This window comes from Epinephelus fuscoguttatus, linkage group LG14 (genome assembly GCF_011397635.1).
Source record: "Epinephelus fuscoguttatus linkage group LG14, E.fuscoguttatus.final_Chr_v1".
Taxonomy (NCBI): domain Eukaryota; kingdom Metazoa; phylum Chordata; class Actinopteri; order Perciformes; family Serranidae; genus Epinephelus; species Epinephelus fuscoguttatus.
Genome location: NC_064765.1, coordinates 29,616,246 through 29,639,534, shown reverse-complemented (window position 1 = coordinate 29,639,534; position 23,289 = coordinate 29,616,246). Strand labels below are relative to the sequence as shown.

At 40.2% G+C, this 23,289-nt stretch overlaps 5 protein-coding genes across 7 annotated transcripts in view; 1 reads left to right on the top strand and 4 right to left on the bottom strand.

Moving 5' to 3' along the window:
- Positions 1–18,747, bottom strand: part of LOC125901280 (interferon-inducible GTPase 5-like) — a 28,886-nt gene extending 10,139 nt beyond the window's left edge. Inside the window, exon 1 of the mRNA XM_049596917.1 lies at positions 18,631–18,747. The gene's annotated coding sequence lies outside the window, so the exon portion shown is untranslated. The remainder of the gene's footprint in view (positions 1–18,630) is intronic.
- On the top strand, positions 2,439–5,631 carry LOC125901281 (interferon-inducible GTPase 5-like). Its single transcript, XM_049596918.1, has 3 exons — positions 2,439–2,518; positions 2,893–3,458; positions 4,486–5,631. Exons 2-3 carry the CDS (start codon positions 2,900–2,902, stop codon positions 5,121–5,123), a joined length of 1,197 nt encoding a protein of 398 aa, XP_049452875.1. The 5' UTR covers positions 2,439–2,518; positions 2,893–2,899; the 3' UTR covers positions 5,124–5,631.
- On the bottom strand, positions 10,237–23,205 carry LOC125901284 (interferon-inducible GTPase 5-like). Of its 2 annotated transcripts, none has more exons than XM_049596922.1 (3): positions 23,194–23,205; positions 12,162–12,725; positions 10,237–11,374 (listed from the first exon to the last, which is right to left on the bottom strand). In XM_049596922.1, the coding sequence occupies exons 2-3, from the start codon at positions 12,715–12,717 to the stop codon at positions 10,746–10,748; spliced, it is 1,185 nt and encodes a 394-aa protein (XP_049452879.1). In that variant the 5' UTR covers positions 12,718–12,725; positions 23,194–23,205; the 3' UTR covers positions 10,237–10,745. The 2 variants fall into 2 exon arrangements, with proteins under 2 accessions (XP_049452879.1, XP_049452878.1); XM_049596921.1 differs by lacking the exon at positions 23,194–23,205 and adding an exon at positions 13,195–13,347.
- On the bottom strand, positions 15,735–23,215 carry LOC125901282 (interferon-inducible GTPase 5-like). 2 transcript variants are annotated; one of them, XM_049596920.1, is made up of 3 exons: positions 23,194–23,215; positions 16,912–17,475; positions 15,735–16,552 (listed from the first exon to the last, which is right to left on the bottom strand). In XM_049596920.1, the coding sequence occupies exons 2-3, from the start codon at positions 17,465–17,467 to the stop codon at positions 15,915–15,917; spliced, it is 1,194 nt and encodes a 397-aa protein (XP_049452877.1). In that variant the 5' UTR covers positions 17,468–17,475; positions 23,194–23,215; the 3' UTR covers positions 15,735–15,914. The 2 variants fall into 2 exon arrangements, with proteins under 2 accessions (XP_049452877.1, XP_049452876.1); XM_049596919.1 differs by lacking the exon at positions 23,194–23,215 and adding an exon at positions 18,631–18,769.
- Positions 19,819–21,412, bottom strand: LOC125901279 (interferon-inducible GTPase 5-like). The gene is made up of 2 exons (XM_049596915.1): positions 20,842–21,412; positions 19,819–20,488 (listed from the first exon to the last, which is right to left on the bottom strand). The coding sequence occupies exons 1-2, from the start codon at positions 21,395–21,397 to the stop codon at positions 19,851–19,853; spliced, it is 1,194 nt and encodes a 397-aa protein (XP_049452872.1). The 5' UTR covers positions 21,398–21,412; the 3' UTR covers positions 19,819–19,850.
- Positions 23,216–23,289: the final 74 nt, after the last annotated feature.

The window sequence follows — 23,289 nt, the reverse complement described above, 5'->3', positions numbered from 1 at the left end:
TTTCACCCGATAAATGTGTGTGTATGTGTGTGTCATCATGACAAAATAGTTGTGGCACCTACTGTAGCAGGACTGACCACAGAAGTAATTTTGAGTATTCTGGCAAGTGTTTACTGTATATGTCAGATCTGAGTAGATGAGTGCTCAAGCCAGCAGACTCTCACTGGGGGGCTCTGCCAGTGTTCATATGACTCATTTTCTTACCTGTTAGCATTTGTAGCTCTTCCTCTCAACTTGGGCTGCCAATATGAAAAGTTTTTTTGGCTCTTTTGTCCTTAAAATAAGGCAGTGTCTACTACCATCTAACCTTGACTTCCCTTGAATGTAGTTTTCCCTGATTTACTTAAGAGTCTTTTTTGCGTTGAACTCTGATCTCTGACAACTTGTCATGTAAGGCATGGTCAGTCTTTGAGCAAACAAAGTAGATTTCTTTCCTCATCCTCTGAATCTCCTGAGCAAGCTTCACATCATTTTCTCTTAAGCGATTGGCTGAGATGATGATGATGAAGTCAACATTTTCAAATCCAACATGTGTCAGGTACTCGTCAGCTGAAAAGTTAGTAGAGCCAATACCAAAAGATCCCATAATGTAACATCAGGATCGTTGGGATGGGGGTATGGTATAACCTCTGAGGTGGTGTCTACACAACCTGTAGGGGCAGCTCTCTCATTTCCATCTTCTATGCCTGTAAACCATCTGACGGCCCGTGGGTCAGCAGTTAGATGGTTTAATAGATAATTATGTGATATAAACAACTGCTGTGTTTAAGTGGTTGACTCATATAACATATTGTATAATATTCTGTAAAGCAGGTATAATAAACACTTCTGTCACACAACCAACAAACAAACAGTTAAAACTCACTTATGACACTTTATCATCATTCACAGATTTAAAATATTCCAACAAAAAGGAGAGACGAGCTCAGTGTGTCACAGGAAGTCCCACTGCAGACTAGGCCTATATCAGCCTAACTAGGGGCTGGTCCAAGGTAAGCCAGAGCCAGCCCTAACTATGAGCTTCATAAAAGAGGAAAGGTTTAAGTCTGCTGGAGACAGTGTTTGCCTTTCCAACCAAGGCCGAAAGATGGTTACACAGTGTGACGAAGCTGCCCCGCCCATCGCCAAACTCCAAGAGGAGGTAACACTGCTTGGCCTCCAGACTGTTTGCTGGAACCTGTGGTTTTGGAGAGGTATTTTGAGTTACTGAAGAACTCTCTTTTTTTGGACATTCTGACATTTTGTGAAGAGTATTTTTTTCATGTTTTTTTTTTTTCACTGTTTGTAAACATCACTGTCTGCACTTTGGGAGGCCGGCAAAATAAATCATACCATCACAATATCTTTCCAACTACGCCTGTGTCTTTCCCAGTTTTTGAGGAGTTTTGAAACAGAACCCCGCGACACACAGAAGAGGAGCCTGAAACCTGAAGGCTGTGGCTCCCATTCTACCTTTAAGAACTTTAGGAACCACAAGTAACCCTGCATCCTCGGAACACAGTGTTCTGGTGGGATAACAGGGCACTATGAGCTCTCTAAGATATGACGGAGCCTGACCAGTTAGAGCTTTGTAAGTAAGGAGACAGAATTTAAATTCAGTTCAGGATTTTGCAGGGAGTCAGTGCAGAGAAGCTAAAACAGAAAAAAAGATCTTTTTTCTCTGTTTCCATCAGCACACATGCTGCAGCACGATTTTTGTAGGGACTTGGAGAAACCTATAATAAGTAATTGCGACAATCCAGCCTAGACATGACAAATGTATGGGATAGTTTTATTTAAGGGCCAAGTACAATAAGTTTAGTTTTTTTAGCTTAATATCAGGAAATTGCGGTTAACTACTAATACTGATGAGTTACTTTAAGACATTTGATTGGGAATTACTCATGAACTGACCTTTAACTAATTATCAGTTGCTCATTCAGTCCTCATTAGTTTCCTAGTACCTACTAGATTTTAAAGAAAATAACTAACATCAGCAAAAAAAAAAATAAAATAAATAACAACATTGGATGATCTTGCAAACAGATTGTAATAGCAGAACTAATAATAATAACTTTATTTATATAGCACCTGTAAGCACTAATGTAAGTAATTCAATGCAAGATTTACAAAATAAAAGACGAAAGCACACCCTCTCTTATAGGAACACATTTAATGCGAAATTTAATGTGTGTGTGTGTGTGTGTGTGTGTGTGTGTGTGTGTGTGTGTGTGTGTGTGTTCAGACTTAATTTACGCTAATTACCAAAAAACTATTAAAGAATACCATACATGTGTAAAGGCAGAGAACCATACTGAGGTGTCATTCACCTGCAGATAGTAGCCAGCAGGGGGTGCCTGCAGCTCTCTATGTTTCATGTTTCATGTAAATGTGTGTGTTTCTTGGAAGTCAGCTGCTTTTCTCTAACTCACAATCGGACATTTTCATTGGCTACTGTCCTCATAATCACTGCTTGATAAACTCGTAACTCAGAGGCTGGTGTGCTCTTGTCTCATCTGTTTCAACATTAAGACTCCAGGTGAGTAGCTTCTAATATTCAGCAAAGCCATCTTTTTATCCTGATGAAAAATATAAGGAAGCTGCTTATTGCTGCATAAACTGGCATGGTATGATACACAAGATCCACTAAAACTGAAAAGATTTCACCTTTCTCTGTGTTATTATGTGCATACCTGAGTGCGCCAAACTGATCTGCTGTGTTCAAAGCTATACAGCATCATAAAATATTTTAAAAGAAGACAGGATTTCTAAAGATGTATTCTACCTGTCAGATTTTCATTGGTATCCAGGATTCTATGTACATGATGTTTGATCATTGCAGGACTACATTTTCTTCTATTTATCAAAGACACTAATGACTTTTACCTCCTCTTTCACTCCATTTTACTGCAGGATTACCATGGACGATCCAGGATCCTCCAGGATCCATGAAGACATTAAAAAAGCACTAGAGAGCAATAATCAAGCCTTAGCTGATGCAAAGATCCAGGAGTACTTGGATCAGCAGAACAATATTCCACTAAATATTGCTGTCACAGGAGAGACAGGCTCTGGTAAATCCACCTTCGTTAATGCCTTCAGAGGCATAAATAATGGGGATGAGAGAGCCGCTCCTACTGGTCCTGTAGAAACCACCTCAGAGGCTACACCATACCCCCATCCCAACTATCCCAATGTCACACTATGGGATCTTCCTGGTATTGGCACCCCCAACTTTCCAGCTGACAACTACCTGAAGCTTGTTGGATTTGAAAGGTTTGACTTCTTCATCATCATCTCAGACACTCGCTTCAGAGAAAGTGATGTGAAGCTCGCTCAGGAGATTCAGAGGATGAAGAAAAAGTTCTACTTTGTTCGCTCAAAGATTGATAGTGACTTAAGAAATGAGGAAATAAGTCAGAGGTCAAGGTTCAACGCAGAAATGACTCTTCAACAAATCAGGGACAACTGCATTCAGGGTAAGAGACTTATGTTATCACATATACTAATAGTGAGATTCATTACAAAATGTCCGCGATTAAAAAGAAGTCACAAAAAAGGCAAAGAATATGTGTCTTTACATCAGTGCTTATAGTCATTATGTTTGTCTGACTCCAATTCACTTTTATTTGGGGTATTGATTTCTCAAAGTTAGGAAATCCGCATCATGTCCATCCACCATATACTTGTTCCATCCAAAGGCTTCACACTGCATGCCATTGGTCTCCATGCCATGCTAACATGCTAACACCCACAGTAACCACCATGTTGTCCAACTGGTAGTAGGAGGCAAAGGCCTTCGCCTTCCACACTGAAGGGTCAGGGTTAGGGGTTACTTTCAGTATAAAGAGCAGTTACCTGGTAGAAGGAGACATCATGACAAAATCATGACTGATGAGACATTGTTATCCTTTGCACTCATCATTTAGGCTCATAGATCAGACTGATGTTTTTGTATTAAATCCTGATATTTTTATATAAAATTTTGCAAAGACAAGCTTCAACATCATCTGTGAATCATGAAGTCCAGTGAATCAGATATACACGCAGTGCTAAGATTGTTAGATGCTGTGACGTTTAACTTTCTGACTTAGTTTAGATTTTTGTGAACTGATCTATTTGATGGGGGAAAAATATATTTTGCAAATATAAACAATATAGGATATTTTTCCTCACAGTCGTGTATTACTCTCTAAAATCGTCTCGTGTTTTTCTCAAGTCTAGCTTCACTGAAAAAATGATAGAGAGAGAGATTAGTCTCTCAAGTCTTCTCTTACTTTATTTCCACTCAAAATATATCTCAGGCACCTTTCCACAAAAGTAAAATTACAAAGCACAGTGTGATCTGTTGTTCTTATAATATCCACTAAATCAAAGCATGGGGTGTCAGGAAGAATATATAGAAAATAATAATTCAATAGATATGCATATTATGTTTTACAGTTTAAAAGTTCTAATTGTTTTATATATCTTATCATCATATCATGTATTCCTGTTGTCACACAGGTCTTCAAAGACAAGGTGTTGAGTCTCCTCAAGCCTTCCTGGTGTCCAGCTTTGATCTCCACCTGTATGACTTCCCTCTCTTAGGGGACACCTTTGAGAGGGAACTTCCTGCACACAAGAAGCATGCTCTGCTGCTGGCCATGCCCAACATCAGCCTGGAGCTCATCGGCAAGAAGAAAAAGGCTTACCAATCCAAAATAAAATACTATGCTATGCTTAGTGCAGGTGTAGCAGCTGTACCAGTTCCTGGGCTTTCTGCTGCAGTTGATGTGGGTGTGTTGCTTTCTGTTGTTACACAGTATGTAAATGGGTTTGGCCTTGACATCCCGTCACTGCGGAGACTCACTGATAGAAGAGGTGTGCCATTTAGGGATTTGATTAACATCATAGTTTCACCACTGGCTGCAACAGAAATAACCCGAGATCTTCTGTTGAAGGTGCTTCTTAGATGCGCAGGCACAGTTGCATTAATGGCAGCAGAGGAAGTGTCCAGATTTATTTCAATATTTGGAATCCCTGCAGCAATGATCCTTTCTTTTACCTTCATCTACAGAGCTCTCAATTATTTCCTCGACACACTTGCTGAGGATGCAGAGAGGGTGTTTAAAAGGGTCATGGGTTTGGACACCTCAGTGTGATTTTGTAAAGTGAATGGCAGTGGTGTTTAATGGCACATTAAAAACTGCAGAGAAGGAGCTTTTGAATTATTTTTGTGAGTAGAATGCATTTTAATTTTTTAAGTGCTCAAATCATATTGTTGTGTTCTAGCTGCACATTTTAGCAATCAGGCATTACATGTTTTACAGCTGATCAATCTATCCAGTGGTCCCTACACAGAATTTGTTTACTCTTATAAGAGCAGGTATCAATGGAAAATGTCTTATTGCTTATAGCACATTATAACATGCCTCTTAATCATTTTAATACAGGAAGGAATATTTTTATACAAAACTGTATAATGCAAATGCTTTGAATTATTTTTGTGATGCATTGCTATTTCTTAGTATTTTTTCCAAACATAGCTTGGTAATCTATCTTACACTGTGTGTCATGACTGTAGTTATTGGTATAGTTTCTGTATTCTAATGGGCCTCGATACCACGTAATGCTATCTACTCAAATAAAGGAAAGAATATTAAAAACACAGCTGAATTTTTTCATTGTTTTATTTCAAAAGGTCTTACAGTTTTTTACAATCGCTAACATCCTATTGTCCAATCTGTAGTCACATTTTGAAACACTCCAAACACAACTAGCACAACATCCGTACCTTTAACACAAATTATGTTGTGTTATATAGAATATATAGTCAACTCACACGTTTCTAAATTGCTTAAATTTTCTTTTTACATACAAGCCTACCCAATACCAAACATGCAGATCTGTCACGTGTAATTTACAAATGCTTGCACACAGCATGCCAGAAATGAAAACCTAATGTTTAGACCTTAAATATAGCATAGAGTCCCACTTCTGCAACAACAGCAGCTCAAAAGCTACATTGAAACAGCTGATACTCATTTCTGAATTGAAACACTGATAAATAGCTAATTTAAGTTGTGTAAATAGACCAACCACCATTGATTCAAGTCTCAATTGGAGACATAATCCGGGATTGAAGTTTTCTGATTACATGGATGTTTTACGGGAAAAATGGGACTTTTTCAATTGTTTCTTTTTAATGTGCATACAGGAAAAACATAGTGGAAACTGCAAAGATTAGAACAGACTGCCTGAAACTGTTTTTTGTATCTTTTACTCTTTTCATTGTATTTGTGTATATCATTTTTACACATTTGGAAGCAAATGCAATGTCTGGTGGATTTTTTTGTTGATCACTGTCAGCAATCTCAGATTGCTAACAAAGCTTTTACTGCAACACACAAAAATACAAGCATTTGATACTTGACCAAAAGATGTAGAATTGTCTGCAATAAAGGAAACTGAATTATAAAATGTCTTATTGTCTATTGTATGCAGCCACTGACACATAAAAAGTAATGCAGTTTTTATAACTATTACAGTTTTCCTCGATTGCTAAGACACATTTAATGAAACTAGAATCCAATGCTATTGCATTGATAAATCTGTCCACAGGCGGATACTGAGAAATACACTTCTGTTATAGGTATCGATACGACCACGATTTGCCAGAATGACACACACACACACACACACAAGCTGTAATTATAAAATTAGATTAATTAATTAATTAATTAATTAATTAATTAGAAAAAGCCTGTTGAGCCTCCTTGTGTCAGAAAACACTTCCCTGATGCCAACTGATTCTCATTAGAGGGCTCTGCCAGTATTCATATGATTCATTTATGACCTGTTAACATTGTTAGCTCTTCCTCTTTACTCAGGCTACCCCTCTAACCTTATACTTACTTTGAATGCAGGTGTCCCTAATTTGTTAAAGAGTCCATTCTGCGTTAAACTTTGACCTCTGCCATCTTTTCTCATCATATATGTCATGGTCAGTGTTTGAGTGAACAAAGTAGAATGTTTTCTTCATCCTCTGAATCTCCTGAGCGAGCTTCACATCATTTTCTCTGAAGCGATCAGCTGAGATGATGATGAAGAAGTCAAACCTTTCAAGTTGACATTATAATCATACGAAATAGGATAGCCTATTTTTCAAAAATAACACACTCAAAATGTCAGAATCAAAATGAGACAGATATGTACTTTTTAAAAACAAAAAAAAAACTAGCTGTTTTTTTCATTGCTTTTCAGGGAAAAGATTTTCAGATACTTAAAACATCAAGTCAATATTAACAGATTTTCAAAGTGCCTTCTCTTCTGATAGTATGGCTGGAGAAGAGACAGGATTTTACAGTAAATTCAAGATATGATTAATGGCTACAGACCCTTTACAGATGCCTGAACTTCCCTTTATACTTTGTTGAAGAAAAAAAACCTTTCATTTCCAATTCTGTGGCTGGTTCAGATGACTTTTATACACTGTGCAGTAGAGACAGTATCACTGCAAGGGTGTGGAATCCTATCTGAAGATCAATATTAAGAACAAGGTTTTATACTATGACACTAAAGGCTAAAACAAGGGGTTGTGAGCTGCGCTAATCAAGACTTCGGAGTGGCAACAAAGATATATAGAAGTCAGGAAATTTAGGACAGGCTAATTAACAATACTATCTGATTCAATCTGCCCTAATCCCTTCAACACCTAAAATACTGTCTTCCTGGATGAGAGGTTCAAGAATTATAAATAGGGATCTATTGATCAGTGTTGAACAGTCTGTAACTCAATCAGAAGAACAGAAAGGATGATAATACATTAAGATACAACCAAAACTAGAAGGTAAAAAAAATTCCTCAACAACTTGAATTCAGTCTTTTAGACAGTGGAAGTTTCCACATCCTGCTGTGATGAGCAGAGAGTCTAAACCAAAGATATCTCTCTTTACTATTACGATTTATTGTTGTGGAGGCTTCAGTGATTCATGTAATGGAGCAGACAGTCAACAAAGGGAGGAGGAGCCTGGTGTGTTTTTGTCTGATGGAGTTTTGATGTTATGGTTTATGTATTCGCTTCTCACTGCCTTCTGCAGCCTGTACTGTCACACCAGTGAGATAATTACAGGTGCATCTGCTTATGTACTACTGCAGGTTCTGCCAGGAAAAGGAAAGCTGAAAGCAAAGAGATCTTAAACATCACATAAATTCAAACAAATGAGTGTACTTAGTTCCTAAGAGAATTTGTTGCACTTGATTGCAGGTTTTCTAATTAGAGGAGTTAAGATGGCAAAATTAAAGATATTTCAGTCAGGAACACTTTTGTTAAAGAAAACTTTATTTCCATTTGCATCATTTGTTAGAGAGCTCATAGTGCCTTATTATCCCACCAGAACACTGCGCTCTGAGAACGCAGGGTTACTCGTGGTCCCTAAAGTCTCCAAAAGTAGATCAGGAGCCAGAGCCTTCAGCTATCAGGCTCCTCTCCTGTGGAATCATCTTCCTGTTGCGGTCCGGGAGGTAGACACCGTCTCCACATTTAAGACTAGACTTAAGACTTTCCTCTTTGATAAAGCTTATAGTTAGGGCTGGCTCAGGCTCAGCTTGTACCAGCCCCTAGTTAGGCTGACTTAGGCCTAGTCTGCCGGAGGACCCCCCTATAATACACCGGGCACCTTCTCTCTCTCTCTCTCTCTCTCTCTCTCTCACTCTCTCTCTCACTCTCTCTCTCGTGTCCTGTTACTGCATCTTGCTAACTTGGCTATACTGCATGTCACTAACTCGGCTTCTTCTCCGGAGCCTTTGTGCTCCACTGTCTCTCAGGTTAACTCGTATTGCAGCCATGCCTGGATGGTGTGACGTGTGTGGTTGTGCTGCTGCCGTGGTCCTGCCAGATGCCTCCTACTGCTGCTGTTATCATTAGTCATACTTCTACTGTTATTATACACATATGATTATTGTCACATATGTACGTATACTATCAGATATTAATATATACTTTCAACATGTTGTACCACAACAGCCAGAATTATAATTATAATATTATTACTTTCATTAATGTTGTTGTAAGCTACTGTCATTACCATCTGTCCTGCATCTCTCTCTCTCTGTCTCTTTCTCTCCCTCTTTCTGTCTCATTGTGTCATACAGATTACTGTTAATTTATCATGTTGATCTGTCCGTCCTGGAAGAAGGATCCCTCCTCAGTTGCTCTTCCTGAGGTTTCTACTGTTTTTTTCCCCTGTTAAAGGGAGTTTTTCCTTATCCGTTGTGAGGGTCCTAAGGACAGAGGGATGTCGTATGCTGTAAAGCCCTGTGAGGCAAATTGTGATTTGTGATATTGGGCTTTATAAATAAATTTGACTGATTGATTGATATTATATTTGGTGGTATGGCTCTGTTCTGAGGCCTCTCTGCCTTTCCTCGGGCCTATACAGAAAGCCTCTTCCACGTGCCTACGGGGAAAGCATAAGGCGGGGAAAGTACACCTCTCCACCCTTCTGCGTGCCAGCGTGAAAAGCCATAAGGCATAAAGAGCACACTTCTCTGCCCTTCCATGCGCCTACATGGAAAGCCTAAGGCAGGGAGAGCAGTAGCAAAGACCCCTCTGGGAACAGAACAGAGCAGCATCAGTGACAAACGGAAATGACACTGATAAGTCAGACACAGCATGAAAAGGAGGAGCTGGGGTGGAGGCGGGTTGCAAAGCGGCTTGCAGAGGAAGCATTAACAGTAGGATGGCCAGAGCAGTTTAAACAGGGCTCCCTGAATGAGTTTCGTCAATTGGTTGCATAGAGAGGAATCATGTGATCTGTCAGCTGACTCCCTTCCATCAATCAGCTGCTCCATTAGTTGACTGGGCTGTTTGCTCCATCAGCTGATGTGGCTGGGATGTGAGCTGAGCTTGACATCATGTCCTACCTGAACTAACACTATGCTCAATTTAGGTGCAGTTTGCATGTAGCAGGATTGGTCAATAAAGAACACAGAATACTGAAATTTAAATTAGGAGGTCTGGAAACTTACTTTGTTGTTCCAGTTAAACTTTCTTTCTACACTTCAATTGGGATAGGCAAGTTTTAAATAACTTTTATGCTGTAAGAGCTTTGTTAATCCCAGTATTTTCTTTCATCATAGTAACTGATGCCTGCATATATAGTCTGATAAACTGACCAAGATATGCACAATCTGACACAAACCATGTCTCAGTGTAGTTTAACAAATGGAATTTCTTCCAACTATAACAAAAGGTGACGTCTCTTCATTTACATGTTGATGAGATTTAAATCAGGTTTATTCATGAAGAGTTTTGCAAAGCAGTACAGTTAATTTTTCAGCAAGATGCAAACACAGTCAGTACGGTCCAATCCATTGTTTTTTAAATATACATTTTTTGCTTTAAAAAAGTCATACTAGTATAATGGCAGCACATAACATAGATGGTTGTGAGGGAGCAGAGTATTCTGTGTTCTGTCTTTTCTGGTATGTGACATGAAGAATTCATAGAGGAAAACTGGGTTTCATGCTATGACAAAATCCATTACTTCAGCTCATTTTAATGGACAATTTATTTGACCAATCAAACATTTTCATTTCATTGAGAATAAAATATTGTATTTTGAGAGTAACAATCACATTTTATGATTTGTGTTGGGTAATATGTGCCACGTGATTTAGTTTGCTGCAGTAACATTACATTGCACTCACAGAATTAATTCAGAAGCTTATTTGCATTATACAATAGCAGTTTTAAATGTGCCACATTTCCATTCACCTCATGATCACACTGAGGTGTCCAAACCCAGGGCCTTTGCAAATACCCTTTGTGCATCCTCAGCAAGCATGTCCAGGGACGTATAAAGAGCTTTGTAGGTGGAGATAAAAGACGCAATCATTGCTGCTGGGATTCCAAATAATGGAATTAATGTAGATGCTTCCCTTGCTACAGTTAATGCAGTGTCATCGGCACAAAGTGTCTTAACAGCATCTGTGTTTACTTCATTTGCAGCCAGTGATGATGTCATAACTGCTCTAAGATCATCCACAGGCACGCGTGCACTACGAGCAAGACTCTGCAGTGACTCGCTATCAATCTCAAATGTAACTTTGTACTCATTGATGGTAGCAACCAGCATGGCTATATCAGTGGCAAAAGAGAGCTCAGGAACTGGTACAGCTGCTATGAGTACAGACTTAAAGACATGGTACTTTATTTCTGCCTGTAAAGCCTCTTTCTTCTTGCTGATGATACCATGACTGATATTAGGCATGGCCAACAGCAGAGTGTTCTTCTTGTGTGCAGGAAGTTCTCTCTCGAGGGTCTCCTCTAACAGATGGAAATCATAGAGGTGGAGATGACGGCTGGACACCAGGAAGACTTGAGGTGACTTGAAGCCTTGTTTTTCAAGACCTGTCTCACAAACAGAACAAAGAAGTTTATTTCAGATGATGACAATAGAATGAAAAAACATCCTGAGCCTCCTCGTGTCAGGATACACCAGCAGCTCTCTCCAGGCCAGACACAAAGGTTGTTTTAGATCTTAGAAGATGAGTGGTCAAGCCAACAGACTCTCACTGGGGGTGTTAAAAATCACAAGAGACTTGACTCCACCCTGTTGGAACCGCCCACCTCCTGAGGTGATATAAACCCGCCTCGAACCTCAGCCCTTCCTTTTCTCTCCTTCCCTCCAAAACCACCAGACAAAGAAAGTTGCCTGAAGTACCCTCCTTTTCTATAATGGTAAATTGTGGATGCATAAATGTGAAGTAAGTTAAGTTCATGGACCTTGATTTATTGTTAAAGTCTGTGTGAAGGTGAAAATTTATGTTTTATGACTTATCCTCTATGTTTGTTCTGTGCAGGAAATCATCCACCACCCTTTGTTCCACTCTGCTCATCCTTGTAACCTCAAATAAATTGCCAAGAACAGATTGCTGGTTCCTGTGTTTAAATGTGCACACCACACTGGATGCTCCCCTGAACCACCGTCACATACAGCCTAGTTTTTTCAGGGGAGCTCTGCCAGTGTTCATATGAATCATTTATGACCTGATAACATTGTTAGCTCTTCCTCTCAACATGGGCTGCCAAGTTATTTTTGGCTCGTCTCCTTAAAATGAAGCAGTGTCTACCTGTGACCCTTGTTGCATATACCTTTAAATTTTAGGCATTTGTTCTCCTCTAACCTCAGACTTACCTTGAATGCAGTTGTCCCTGATTTGCTTAAGAGTCCTTTCTGCGTTGAAGTCCCTCTGACTGTCTTCCTCATCACGTAAGTTATGGTCAATCTTTGAGCGAACAAAGTAGAACTTTTTCTGCATCCTCTGAATCTCCTTAGCGAGCTTCACATCATTCTCTTTGAAGCGATCAGCTGAGATGATGATGAAGAAGTCAAACTTTTCAAATTCAACACGCTCCAGGTAGTTGCTAGCTGAAAAGTTGGGAGTGCCAATACCAGGAAGATCCCATAGTGTGACATTGGGATAGTTGGGATGGGGGTATGGTGTAGCCTCTGTGGTGGTTTCTACACAACCAGTAGGGGCGGCTCTCTCATCCCTGTTGTCTATGCCTCTGAAGGCATTAACAAAGGTGGATTTACCAGAGCCAGACTCTCCTGTGATGCCAATATTTAGTGGAATATTATCCTGCTGATCCAAATACTCCTGGATCTTTGCAGCTGCTGAGGCAGGTCCATGGGTTAGCAGCGCCTCTTTAATTTCTTCTATTGGTTCATAATCAAATGGATTAGCCATAGCGCGCCCTGAAAAATAAAGAAAACAGAAAATCACTGCAGAAGTTTGATTTAGAGACTCACCTTCATCTAATCATGCATAAAAATGCAACAACTCTTATAAGATGCATTAGAAGATTGCAGTTAATCTTTTTTTCTTTGAAAATGACAAGCTTGCATAGTCTATAATGTAAAATAAATTGTGGCCTGGATCTTTAATGATCAGTGATCATTAATGGGCGGCAAAACATCAAAACATACAGAAAATGAATTCAGAAACATAATCATTGTGTCTTTGTTCTTTTAACCTCATTACATAAGACTACTAGTACACTACATGCAAGGACAATGCAGGGTGTGTTACATGGGACAAAGTTGTGGTGATAAGCACAGCAAAGTCATGAAAATGGACTATTTCACAGATTCTACTTTAACAATCATAAACATGCATTGTAACACACAACACAGTGCAATGTGTAGCAGTAAATATATCTCTTACCGTATGAGGCACTTGGATACAACAAGAAGGGTTAACTTCTTTCCCTGCACAGCCGCACAGTGTCAGAGTTGTACAAAGTTCAACTCCTTACACAGTCTGTGAAGCGTCCAATGAAAACATCTGCTGTGAACCACATGACCAGTCAGTGTCTGTCCTGTTTCCTTGGGCCCATTATCAGTGAAAGCAGCTGGTTTATAAGAAATGTGGAGAGGAGGGGTACGTTTACATCAGAGAGCTACACCCTCTGAGGTATGCACTGGCACTTACTCCGACAAACACCATTTGCCTTTACTAGGTTTATAGCTTATCAAAAACACAATAACTCTGATTATAATATAACTATAACATGCATACAAATTGCATTAGAAGATTGCCTTTAAATATGTTTTTTTCCTCCAAAATTAAGAACGTGTGTAGTCCACACTGTAGGCTAGATTCTGGCCTGCAGTCAGTGAGCTACTGGGGACAGCAGAAAACATTGTAACATGGAAAAATGAATTCAGTAACATATTCATTGTGTCTTTGTTCCTTTAAATAACCCAAGTAACCTCATTACACAAGACTACTAATAAACTACATGAAGGATAATTCAAAGTATGTTACAAAAACAAAGCTGCAGTGATTGTTGTGGAATAAAAATGCTCAAAACACAGAATTGGACATTTCAGGGTTGAAATCCAAACTATTTAATACATCATAACAATTTATAACATCTAACAAACAAGCAGTATCAGCTGACACACACACAAGCTTTCCAATACACATTAAAGGGCGTTTCCTGTTTCCTGTTTTTCTGATAACCAGCTCTGAGAACTGCTGCACTTCCTAAGCTACCCAAAGGTCCAAGTCATGTCGAGCCATCTGGCTGCGGTCACGTCCACTCATCTCAGTGTCAACCTGTGGCATAGGCGATACAGGAAAATGCTAAGGGCCCCATCATCCACAGGGGGCGCCACAAATGGGGGAAAAACAAAATCAAAATATTTATCTTTTACTATTTTGTTCAAAAAAAAAAAGTTTCAATTCCATATAATATTTTGTCAAAGCCTCAAGGAGCTGCTGGAGAGGGGCTAAAGAGCTGCACGTGACCCTGGAGCTGCTTGTTATCAACTTCTGAGTCAAGGCAGGAGAGCCTCGATAGGGGGCTCTGCCAGCGATAATAGAAAGAATCAATTTACAACCTGATAACATTGTAAGCTCGTCCTCTCAACTTGGGCTGTCCATGTAAAAAGTTCTTTGTGGCTCTTGTCCCTTTATAATGAGGCAGGGTGTACTTGTGGACCTTTTTGCATATGACATTAAAATTTAGGCATTTGTGATTTTACCCTCTAACCTCAGACTTACCTTGAATACAGGTTTACGTCACTATTTCAGACAAGGTCAGGTGGTGTTCCTGTGCAGGCTGGTCCTTCCAGAATCTGGACAATGGAGCCAAATTAAATTATTTCTTTCTATACTACAATTGGGATAGACACGTTTTAGTAAACTTTTACGCTATAGAGGGGATCAGCGCAAGACATGCACAATCTGACACAAACCATGTCTGGATGCTGCTGAGCATTAAAACCACCGGAGGTTCTTCAAACTATAACTAAAGTTGCTGTCTCTTCATTTACATGTTGATGAGATTTAAATCAGGTTTATTTATGAAGAGTTTTGTAAAATAATATTTTAAACACAGTCAGTACGGTCCAATCCATTGTAGACAGTGGAATGAATTACATTCAGATATTTACACAACAGATACTTAATCTTTTTTTTTTTTTTTTTTTTACAGTTCACTGAGGCTGCCATTAAAAAATGTAATAGTGTACAACTCGCTATACAACAAAACTGCTGGAGACTATGTGGGAGTGTGGAGGCAGACCATGCACACATCTTCTGGAACTGTACAAAAATGAGGATATACTGGAAAAATGTTAATTTAGTTGTAAAAAATGTCTTGGGATATGAAATCCCAAAGACTTGTGCAGTGATGTATCTTGGGAATATTGAGAAGGTTGTAATGAAAGAAGATCTGTACTTGACTAATATATTACTCACAGCAAGTAAGAAAGCAGTCACAAGAATCTGGCTCAATGTAAATATCCCAAGACAGGAACAGTGGTTGGAAATTGTCCAGGAAATCTTTGTTATGGAAAAATTGACATACCTTTTGAGAGTCAAAGAGAATATATTTGAAAAGAACTGGGAAAAATGGAACATTTATATGAGACGTGACACCAACTGAACAAATGCCAAATGGAACAGTGGACTCAATAGTGGCTCATCTCCAGACAGTTTGTTAGTGTTATTACTATTGTTATTTTAATTTGTACCTTGTTTGCTGTATTGTTTTGTCTATATGCATGTGAAAACTTAATAAAAATTGAAGTTATAAAAACAAAAAATGTAATAGTGTAATGACAGCATGTGTTCACTCGATGGTTGTGGAGGAGTGGAATATCTTGTGTTCTGTCTCTTCTGGTATGTGACATGAAGAATTCATATAGAGCAAACACTGGGTTTCATGTTATGACAAAATCAATTACTTCAGCTCATTTTAATGAACATTTTATTTGATCACTCAAACATTTATTTCACTTAGAAAAAAAATATAGTATTTTGAAAGACACCATCACATTTTCTGATTTGCTCAAAGTGTTTGATGTAATGTGCCGCTACATTAGAAAACTAGAATTTAGTTTTAAATGTGCCACACTTCCATTCAGCTCATGATATCACACTGAGGTGTTCAGACCCAGGGCCTTTGTAAACACCTTCTGTGCATCCTCAGCGAGCATGTCGAGGAAAGTATTAAGAGCTTTGTAGGTAAAGATAAAAGAGAGGGATGCTGCTGCTGGGATTCCAAATAATGGAACAAATCTGAACCCTTCCTCTGCTGCCATTAATGCAGCATCACTTACAGACAAGCACAACATCTTAATGATAAGCTCTTTGTTTATTTCCTTTAAACCCAGTTGTGATGTCATCACTGATCTAAGATCATCCAAAGGCACGCGTGCACTACGAGCAAGACTCTGCAGTGACTTGCTATCAAGACCAAATGTAACTTTGTACTCATTGATGGTAGCAACCAGCATGGCTATATCAGTGGCAGCAGAGAGCCCAGGAACTGGTGCAGCTGCTATGAGTGCAGATATAGAGGCAAGGTACTTTATTTTTGCCTGTAAAGCCTCTTTCTTCTTGCTGATGATACCATGACTGATATTAGGCATGGCCAACAGCAGAGTGTTCCTCTTGTGTGCAGGAAGTTCTCTCTCGAGGGTCTCCTCTAACAGATGGAAATCATAGAGGTGGAGATGACGGCTGGACACCAGGAAGACTTGAGGAGACTCGAAGCCTTGTTTTTCAAGACCTGTGTCACAAACAGAACAAAGAAGTTTATTTCAGATGATGACAATAGAATGAAAAAACATCCTGAGCCTCCTCGTGTCAGGATACACCAGCAGCTCTCTCCAGGCCAGACACAAAGGTTGTTTTAGATCTTAGAAGATGAGTGGTCAAGCTAACAGACTCTCACTGGGGGGCTCTGCCAGTGTTCATATGAATCATTTATGACCTGATAACATTATTAGCTCTTCCTCTCAACATTGGCTGCTAATGTGATATTTTATTTTTGGCTCACACCTTTAAAATGAAGCAGTGTCTACCTGTGACCCTTGTTGCATACACCTTTAAATTTAGACATTTGTTCTCCTCTAACCTCAGACTTACCTTGAATGCAGTTGTCCCTGATTTGTTTAAGAGTCCTTTCTGCGTTGAAGTCCCTCTGACTGTCTTCCTCATCACGTAAGTTATGGTCAATCTTTGAACGAACAAAGTAGAACTTTTTCTGCATCCTCTGAATCTCCTTAGCGAGCTTCACATCATTTTCTTTGAAGCGATCAGCTGAGATGATGATGAAGAAGTCAAACTTTTCAAATTCAACACGCTCCAGGTAGTTGCTAGCTGAAAAGTTGGGGGTGCCAATACCAGGAAGATCCCACAGTGTGACATTGGGATAGTTGGGATGGGGGTATGGTGTAGCCTCTGTGGTGGTTTCTACACAACCAGTAGGGGCGGCTCTCTCATCCCTGTTGTCTATGCCTCTGAAGGCATTGACAAAGGTGGATTTACCAGAGCCAGACTCTCCTGTGATGCCAATATTTAGTGGAATATTATCCTGCTGATCCAAATAATCCTGGATCTTTGCAGCTGCTGCAGCAGGTCCATTGGTTAGCAGCTCCTCTTTAAAGTCTTCTATTGGTTCATAATCAAATGGATCATCCATTGTGCTCCCTGAAAAATAAAGAAAACAGAAAATCACTGTGGTATTTCAATTTGCAGAATATAAAAGCTTACCCTCATCTAATGATATATATAAATCATATATAATGCAAAGATAGGAGATTACATTTGAGGACATCTGTTGCCAATTGTTGTGCCAAACTGTGTGGTGTACACTACAGGGTAAATTTTGGTCTGCAGTCAGTGATCTTTAATGGGCAGCAAAAACATCAGATTAGGGAAATATGAAATATGAATTCAGAAATACATGCACTGTGTCTGAGATGGCTACTGTAACCTTATTATCTTATACTACTTAGGACAGTGCCAAGTATGTTGCACAGAACAAAGCTGCAGTGATAAGCAAAGCCATAAACTGTGTTGGGTTGTTTCTCCAAAAATGTACATTACTCATTACCCTTTTCAAAAGTAATATTACTTGACTGATTACTCCCTGCCAACAGTAAGGATCAGGGTAATTGTAGCCAAGGCTAGGTAGCTTGAAAATGTTTGTTTTTTTTCTACTTGGGGGCTTCAGTTACCTGTGACCGGTATTTCCCCCCCACATAACAAGCCACAAGCATTATTAGTCCTTTTGTAGCCTGCAACTCAGCCTTTGCGGGGCTACAGCCGACCTCCGCGGCCAAGAAGGGCGCACCCATGGTGGGGCGTATTTCCTGGAGCTTTGCGTTGTTGCGCTGTCAGTCGCACTAAGTATTTCACTCGGCAGGTTTGAGGACGTGGTTTTCGCAGTGAACTTTAGTACCACTACCTACAGCAATAGTGTTCCTGTCTTCTTTCCTCCCGACATAGTCATGGGAGTATACAGCTGTTTCTTTCTTCCAAGCTTGATGCTTTGTGACGCGCACGCGCAGCGCGACGATTACAGAAATGAGTCCACTGCTGATTGTTGTATTTCAAGTCAGCGGTGATGTGATTACAAAAGTAAAATTGTAACGAGCTATTTGGTTTGAGGGTAACTGTAACGTTATAACTGGACCTTTATTTGTAATCACACTACTCGTTACTGGAAATAATTATGTCATTACTGCCCAACACTGATCATTAATATGGAGTTAATATTAAACTAATAAACCTTTAACAATCATAAACATGCATTGTAACACACAAGACAGTGCAACATGTAGCTGTAAATATATCTCTTACCGTATGAGGCACTTGGATCGTTGTTACTTTGCGAGAAGGTTTAACTTCTTTCTCTGCACAGCCGCACAGTGTCATAGTTGTACAAAGTTCAGCTCCTTACACAGTCTGTGAAGTGACCAATGAAAACGTCTGCTGTGAGCCACGATGACCAATCAGTATCTGTCCTGTTTCCTCGGCCCCATATATCAGTGAAAGCAGCTGGTTTACAAGAAGTGCAGAGAGGAGGGGTGCGTTTACATCAGAGAGGTACACCCTCTGAGTTATGCACTGGCACTCATTCAGACAAACACTCTTTGCTTTTTATTGGTTTATAGTTTATCAAGAGCTGTTTTCAACCAGATGACATTAGTTACTCAGAATATGCATATGTGGCTTGTAATGAAAATATGATTTTGATGAAATACACATCAGAGAAGTGACCAATGAAAAAGTCTGCTGTGAGCCACATGACCAGTCAGTGTCTGTCCTCTGTTCTCATCCCCATCGTCAGTGAAAGCAGCTGGTTTACAAGAATTGCAGAGAGGAGGGTGCATTTATTAGAGAGCCTCACATGCTAACTCATAACCCACTGGGCCAGCAGGCTCTCTGACGTCCAGCACCTCATGATTAACAAATGAAGCACTATACTACCAATACTGCTGTCTATGCCTCTGAAGACATTATCAAAAATGGATTTACCAGATCCAGACTGTGATGCCAATATTTAGTGGACTATTATTCTGCTGATCCAAATAATCTGGAACTTTGCAGCTCACATCACTCGTCAATTTGTTCTTTCATTTCTATAAAAAGAAAAAAGTGCAAGAAAAAAAAGATGTAAAATAACTGCACTGTTTTTATTTAAGGTATAGCAGGCCACACCAGCCTACTTGATGAACTGATCAATGCAAGATCTGCACAATCTGACACAACCCATGTCTGGATGTTGCCAAGCATTAAAACCACTGGAGGTCCTTCCAACTACAACAAAAGGTGGCGTCTCTTCATTTACATGTTGATGAGATTTAAATCAGGTTTATTCATGAAGAGTTTTGCAAAGTAGTACAGTTAATTTTTCAGCAAGATGCAAACACAGTCAGTACGGTCTAGATTAGAAAACTATGATTTGTATGAGCTGTCTGCAGTAGTATTACATCACATTCACAAGAATGATTCAGAAGCTCATTTGCATTGTACAATAACAGTTTTAAATGTGCCACACTTCCATTCAGCTCATGATATCACACTGAGGTGTTCAGACCCAGGGCCTTTGTAAACACCTTCTGTGCATCCTCAGCGAGCATGTTGAGGAAAGTATGAAGAGCTTTGTAGGTAAAGATAAAAGAGAGGGATGCTGCTGCTGGGATTCCAAATAATGGAACAAATCTGAACCCTTCCTCTGCTGCCATTAATGCAGCATCACTTACAGACAAGCACAACATCTTAATGATAAGCTCTTTGTTTATTTCCTTTAAACCCAGTTGTGATGCCATCACTGATCTAAGATCATCCACAGGCACGTGTGCACTACGAGCAAGACTCTGCAGTGACTTGCTATCAAGACCAAATGTAACTTTGTACTCATTGATGGTAGCAACCAGCATGGTTACATCAGTGGCAACAGAGACACCAGGAACTGGTGCAGCTGCTATGAGTGCAGATATAGAGGCAAGGTACTTTATTTTTGCCTGTAAAGCCTCTTTCTTCTTGCTGATGATACCATGACTGATATTAGGCATGGCCAACAGCAGAGTGTTCCTCTTGTGTGCAGGAAGTTCTCTCTCGAGGGTCTCCTCTAACAGATGGAAATCATAGAGGTGGAGATGACGGCTGGACACCAGGAAGACTTGAGGAGACTCGAAGCCTTGTTTTTCAAGACCTGTGTCGCAAACAGAACAAAGAAGTTTATTTCAGATGATGACAATAGAATGAGAAAACATCCTGAGCCTCCTCGTGTCAGGATACACCAGCAGCTCTCTCCAGGCCAGACACAAAGGTTGTTTTAGATCTTAGAAGATGAGTGGTCAAGCCAACAGACTCTCACTGGGGGGCTCTGCCACTGTTCATATGAATCATTTATGACCTGATAACATTGTTAGCTCTTCCTCTCAACATGGGCTGCCAAAAGTTATTTTTGGCTCGTCTCCTCAAAATGAAGCAGTGTCTACCTGTGACCCTTGCTGCATATACCTTTAAATTTAGACATTTGTTCTCCTCTAACCTCAGACTTACCTTGAATGCAGTTGTCCCTGATTTGTTTAAGAGTCCTTTCTGCGTTGAAGTCCCTCTGACTGTCTTCCTCATCACGTAAGTTATGGTGAGTCTTTGAACAAAGAAAGTAGAACTTTTTCCCCATCCTCTGAATCTCCTTAGTGAGCTTCACATCATTTTCTTTGAAGCGATCAGCTGAGATGATGATGAAGAAGTCAAACTTTTCAAATTCAACACGCTCCAGGTAGTTGCTAGCTGAAAAGTTGGGAGTGCCAATACCAGGAAGATCCCACAGTGTGACATTGGGATAGTTGGGATGGGGGTATGGTGGAGCCTCTGAGGTGGTTTCTACACAACCAGTAGGGGCGGCTCTCTCATCCCTGTTGTCTGTGCCTCTGAAGGCATTAACAAAGGTGGATTTACCAGAGCCAGACTCTCCTGTGATGCCAATATTTAGTGGAATATTATCCTGCTGATCCAAATACTCCTGGATCTTTGCAGCTGCTGAGGCAGGTCCATGGGTTAGTAGCTCCTCTTTAAAGTCTACTATTGATTCATAATCAAATGAATTATCCATAGTGCTCCCCGAAAAATAAAGAAAACAGAAAATCATTGCAGAAGTTTGATTTGCAGAATATAAAAGCTTACCCTCATCTAATCATGCAATAAAATACAATAAGTCTGATCATAATATATAATGCAAAGATAGGTGATTACATTAAATTACAACAATTTTCTAAATTTAAGAGCTGCGTGTCATCTATACTGCAGAATAAATTGGGCCATCAGTCAGCCAGCTGTCTCATAAGGCCGTCGCTGCCTTGCTCCATCACTATCACACAGCACAAAATATCATGTCGGGGCTGCTTTCAGCAACACATAATAGTTGTTAGCCTCCATGGACAAACCACTATAAATGTCCCTTGCCAAAACGCCATTGTACTGTGCCTGGTTGAGAGGGAATGCTGGAGCCAGCTGAATCAGTGTCTAATCCTTGTAATGTTACGGTGGCCCGGGTAGTCTGTAAGGCTCAACAGGGTACCCTGCTGGTATGCATCATCAATGTAAGTGATGACGCTCTCCCGTTGAATGGAGGAGGAAATCAAGGAGTAATAAACAATAATCTTTATTAGGACAAAATCATATAGCCAACAGCCTTGCACACAGGTATGTGGAGACAGTCTGAGCCCTATGCTCCCCCTAAGTGCCACTCACACTGGCCAAAACAAGTGTACAGGGGCTCATGCCAATATAGATCACCACAAATGAATTACACCCCTTTAGGGCAGTGCAACCAAACACTGCACTGTAGTTGACTCCAGAATCACAACCCTCTCAGGGCACAACACACACCACACTGCACCACAAGGAAAATCACTGCACCACAAACACACCTGTGCTATCAGGGCAGCAGCCCCAGAGGATTTATTTAGGTACCTTTAACTGCTTTCCAACATCCCGGCACTCTGGCTCTTAGCTGATGTTTAAAATCAATAACATTTAACAATAAATGACACCAGATACATACAAAACAAGCAGCTGCGAATGAATACGTCAGTGAATAAAAACCACTTAACTTCACCTGAGTTTGAGACCCTCCTCTAGATCTGAGCTTTGGTGCTGTTCCGGCTTCAGTCACAGTCTGGCCTGGAGACCACCGCTGGTCCAGTGCAGAGGTCTCTCCAGACGGCAGCAGAGCCTTGTTACAGGCTGGAGAACGGACAAACTCACTCGTGCCTCACACAGGACTCTCTCCCTGACCCCACTAACTATCCTGAGCAGTCTGCGAATAGCACTCGCTCCCTGGTTATGAGTGCACCATATAGCTGGCTCGGCTGGGCTTCTGCCCCCGTCATGGTCACCGAACACTCGGCTGTCCAGAGACCGGTGCACCTGGTCACTCTCCTTCTGTCAATACATCTGTATCTGAGACACTCCCTCCCATAGTGCATCGCTTGCTCTCCTCATCTCATGTGCAGCCTCTCACCCTGCTCTCTTCCGCCTCCCTCCCTGACACACAGCATCACGGGAATATATCCAACCCTATCTTCCAGACTTGCTGCTTTGTGATGTGCACAAGCAGCTCCATGATTAAAAAAATGAACCCACTGCTGTGATTGTTGTATTTCAAGTCAGTGGTGATGTGATTACATAAAACTGTAACGAGCTATTTGGTTTGAGGGTAACTGTGATGTTGTAACTGGAACTTTATTTGTAATCACACTACTTGTTACTGGAAATAGTAATGTCATTACTGCCCAACACTGATCATTAATATGGAGTTAATATTAAACCGATGAACCTTTATCAATCATAAACATGCATTGTAACACACAACACAGTGCATGGTGTAGCTGTAAATATATCTCTTACCGTATGAGGCACTTGGATCGTTGTTACTCAGCAAAAAGGTTTAACTCCTTTTTCTGCACAGTTGTACAATTAGAGGTGTACAGTGTTCAGCTCCTT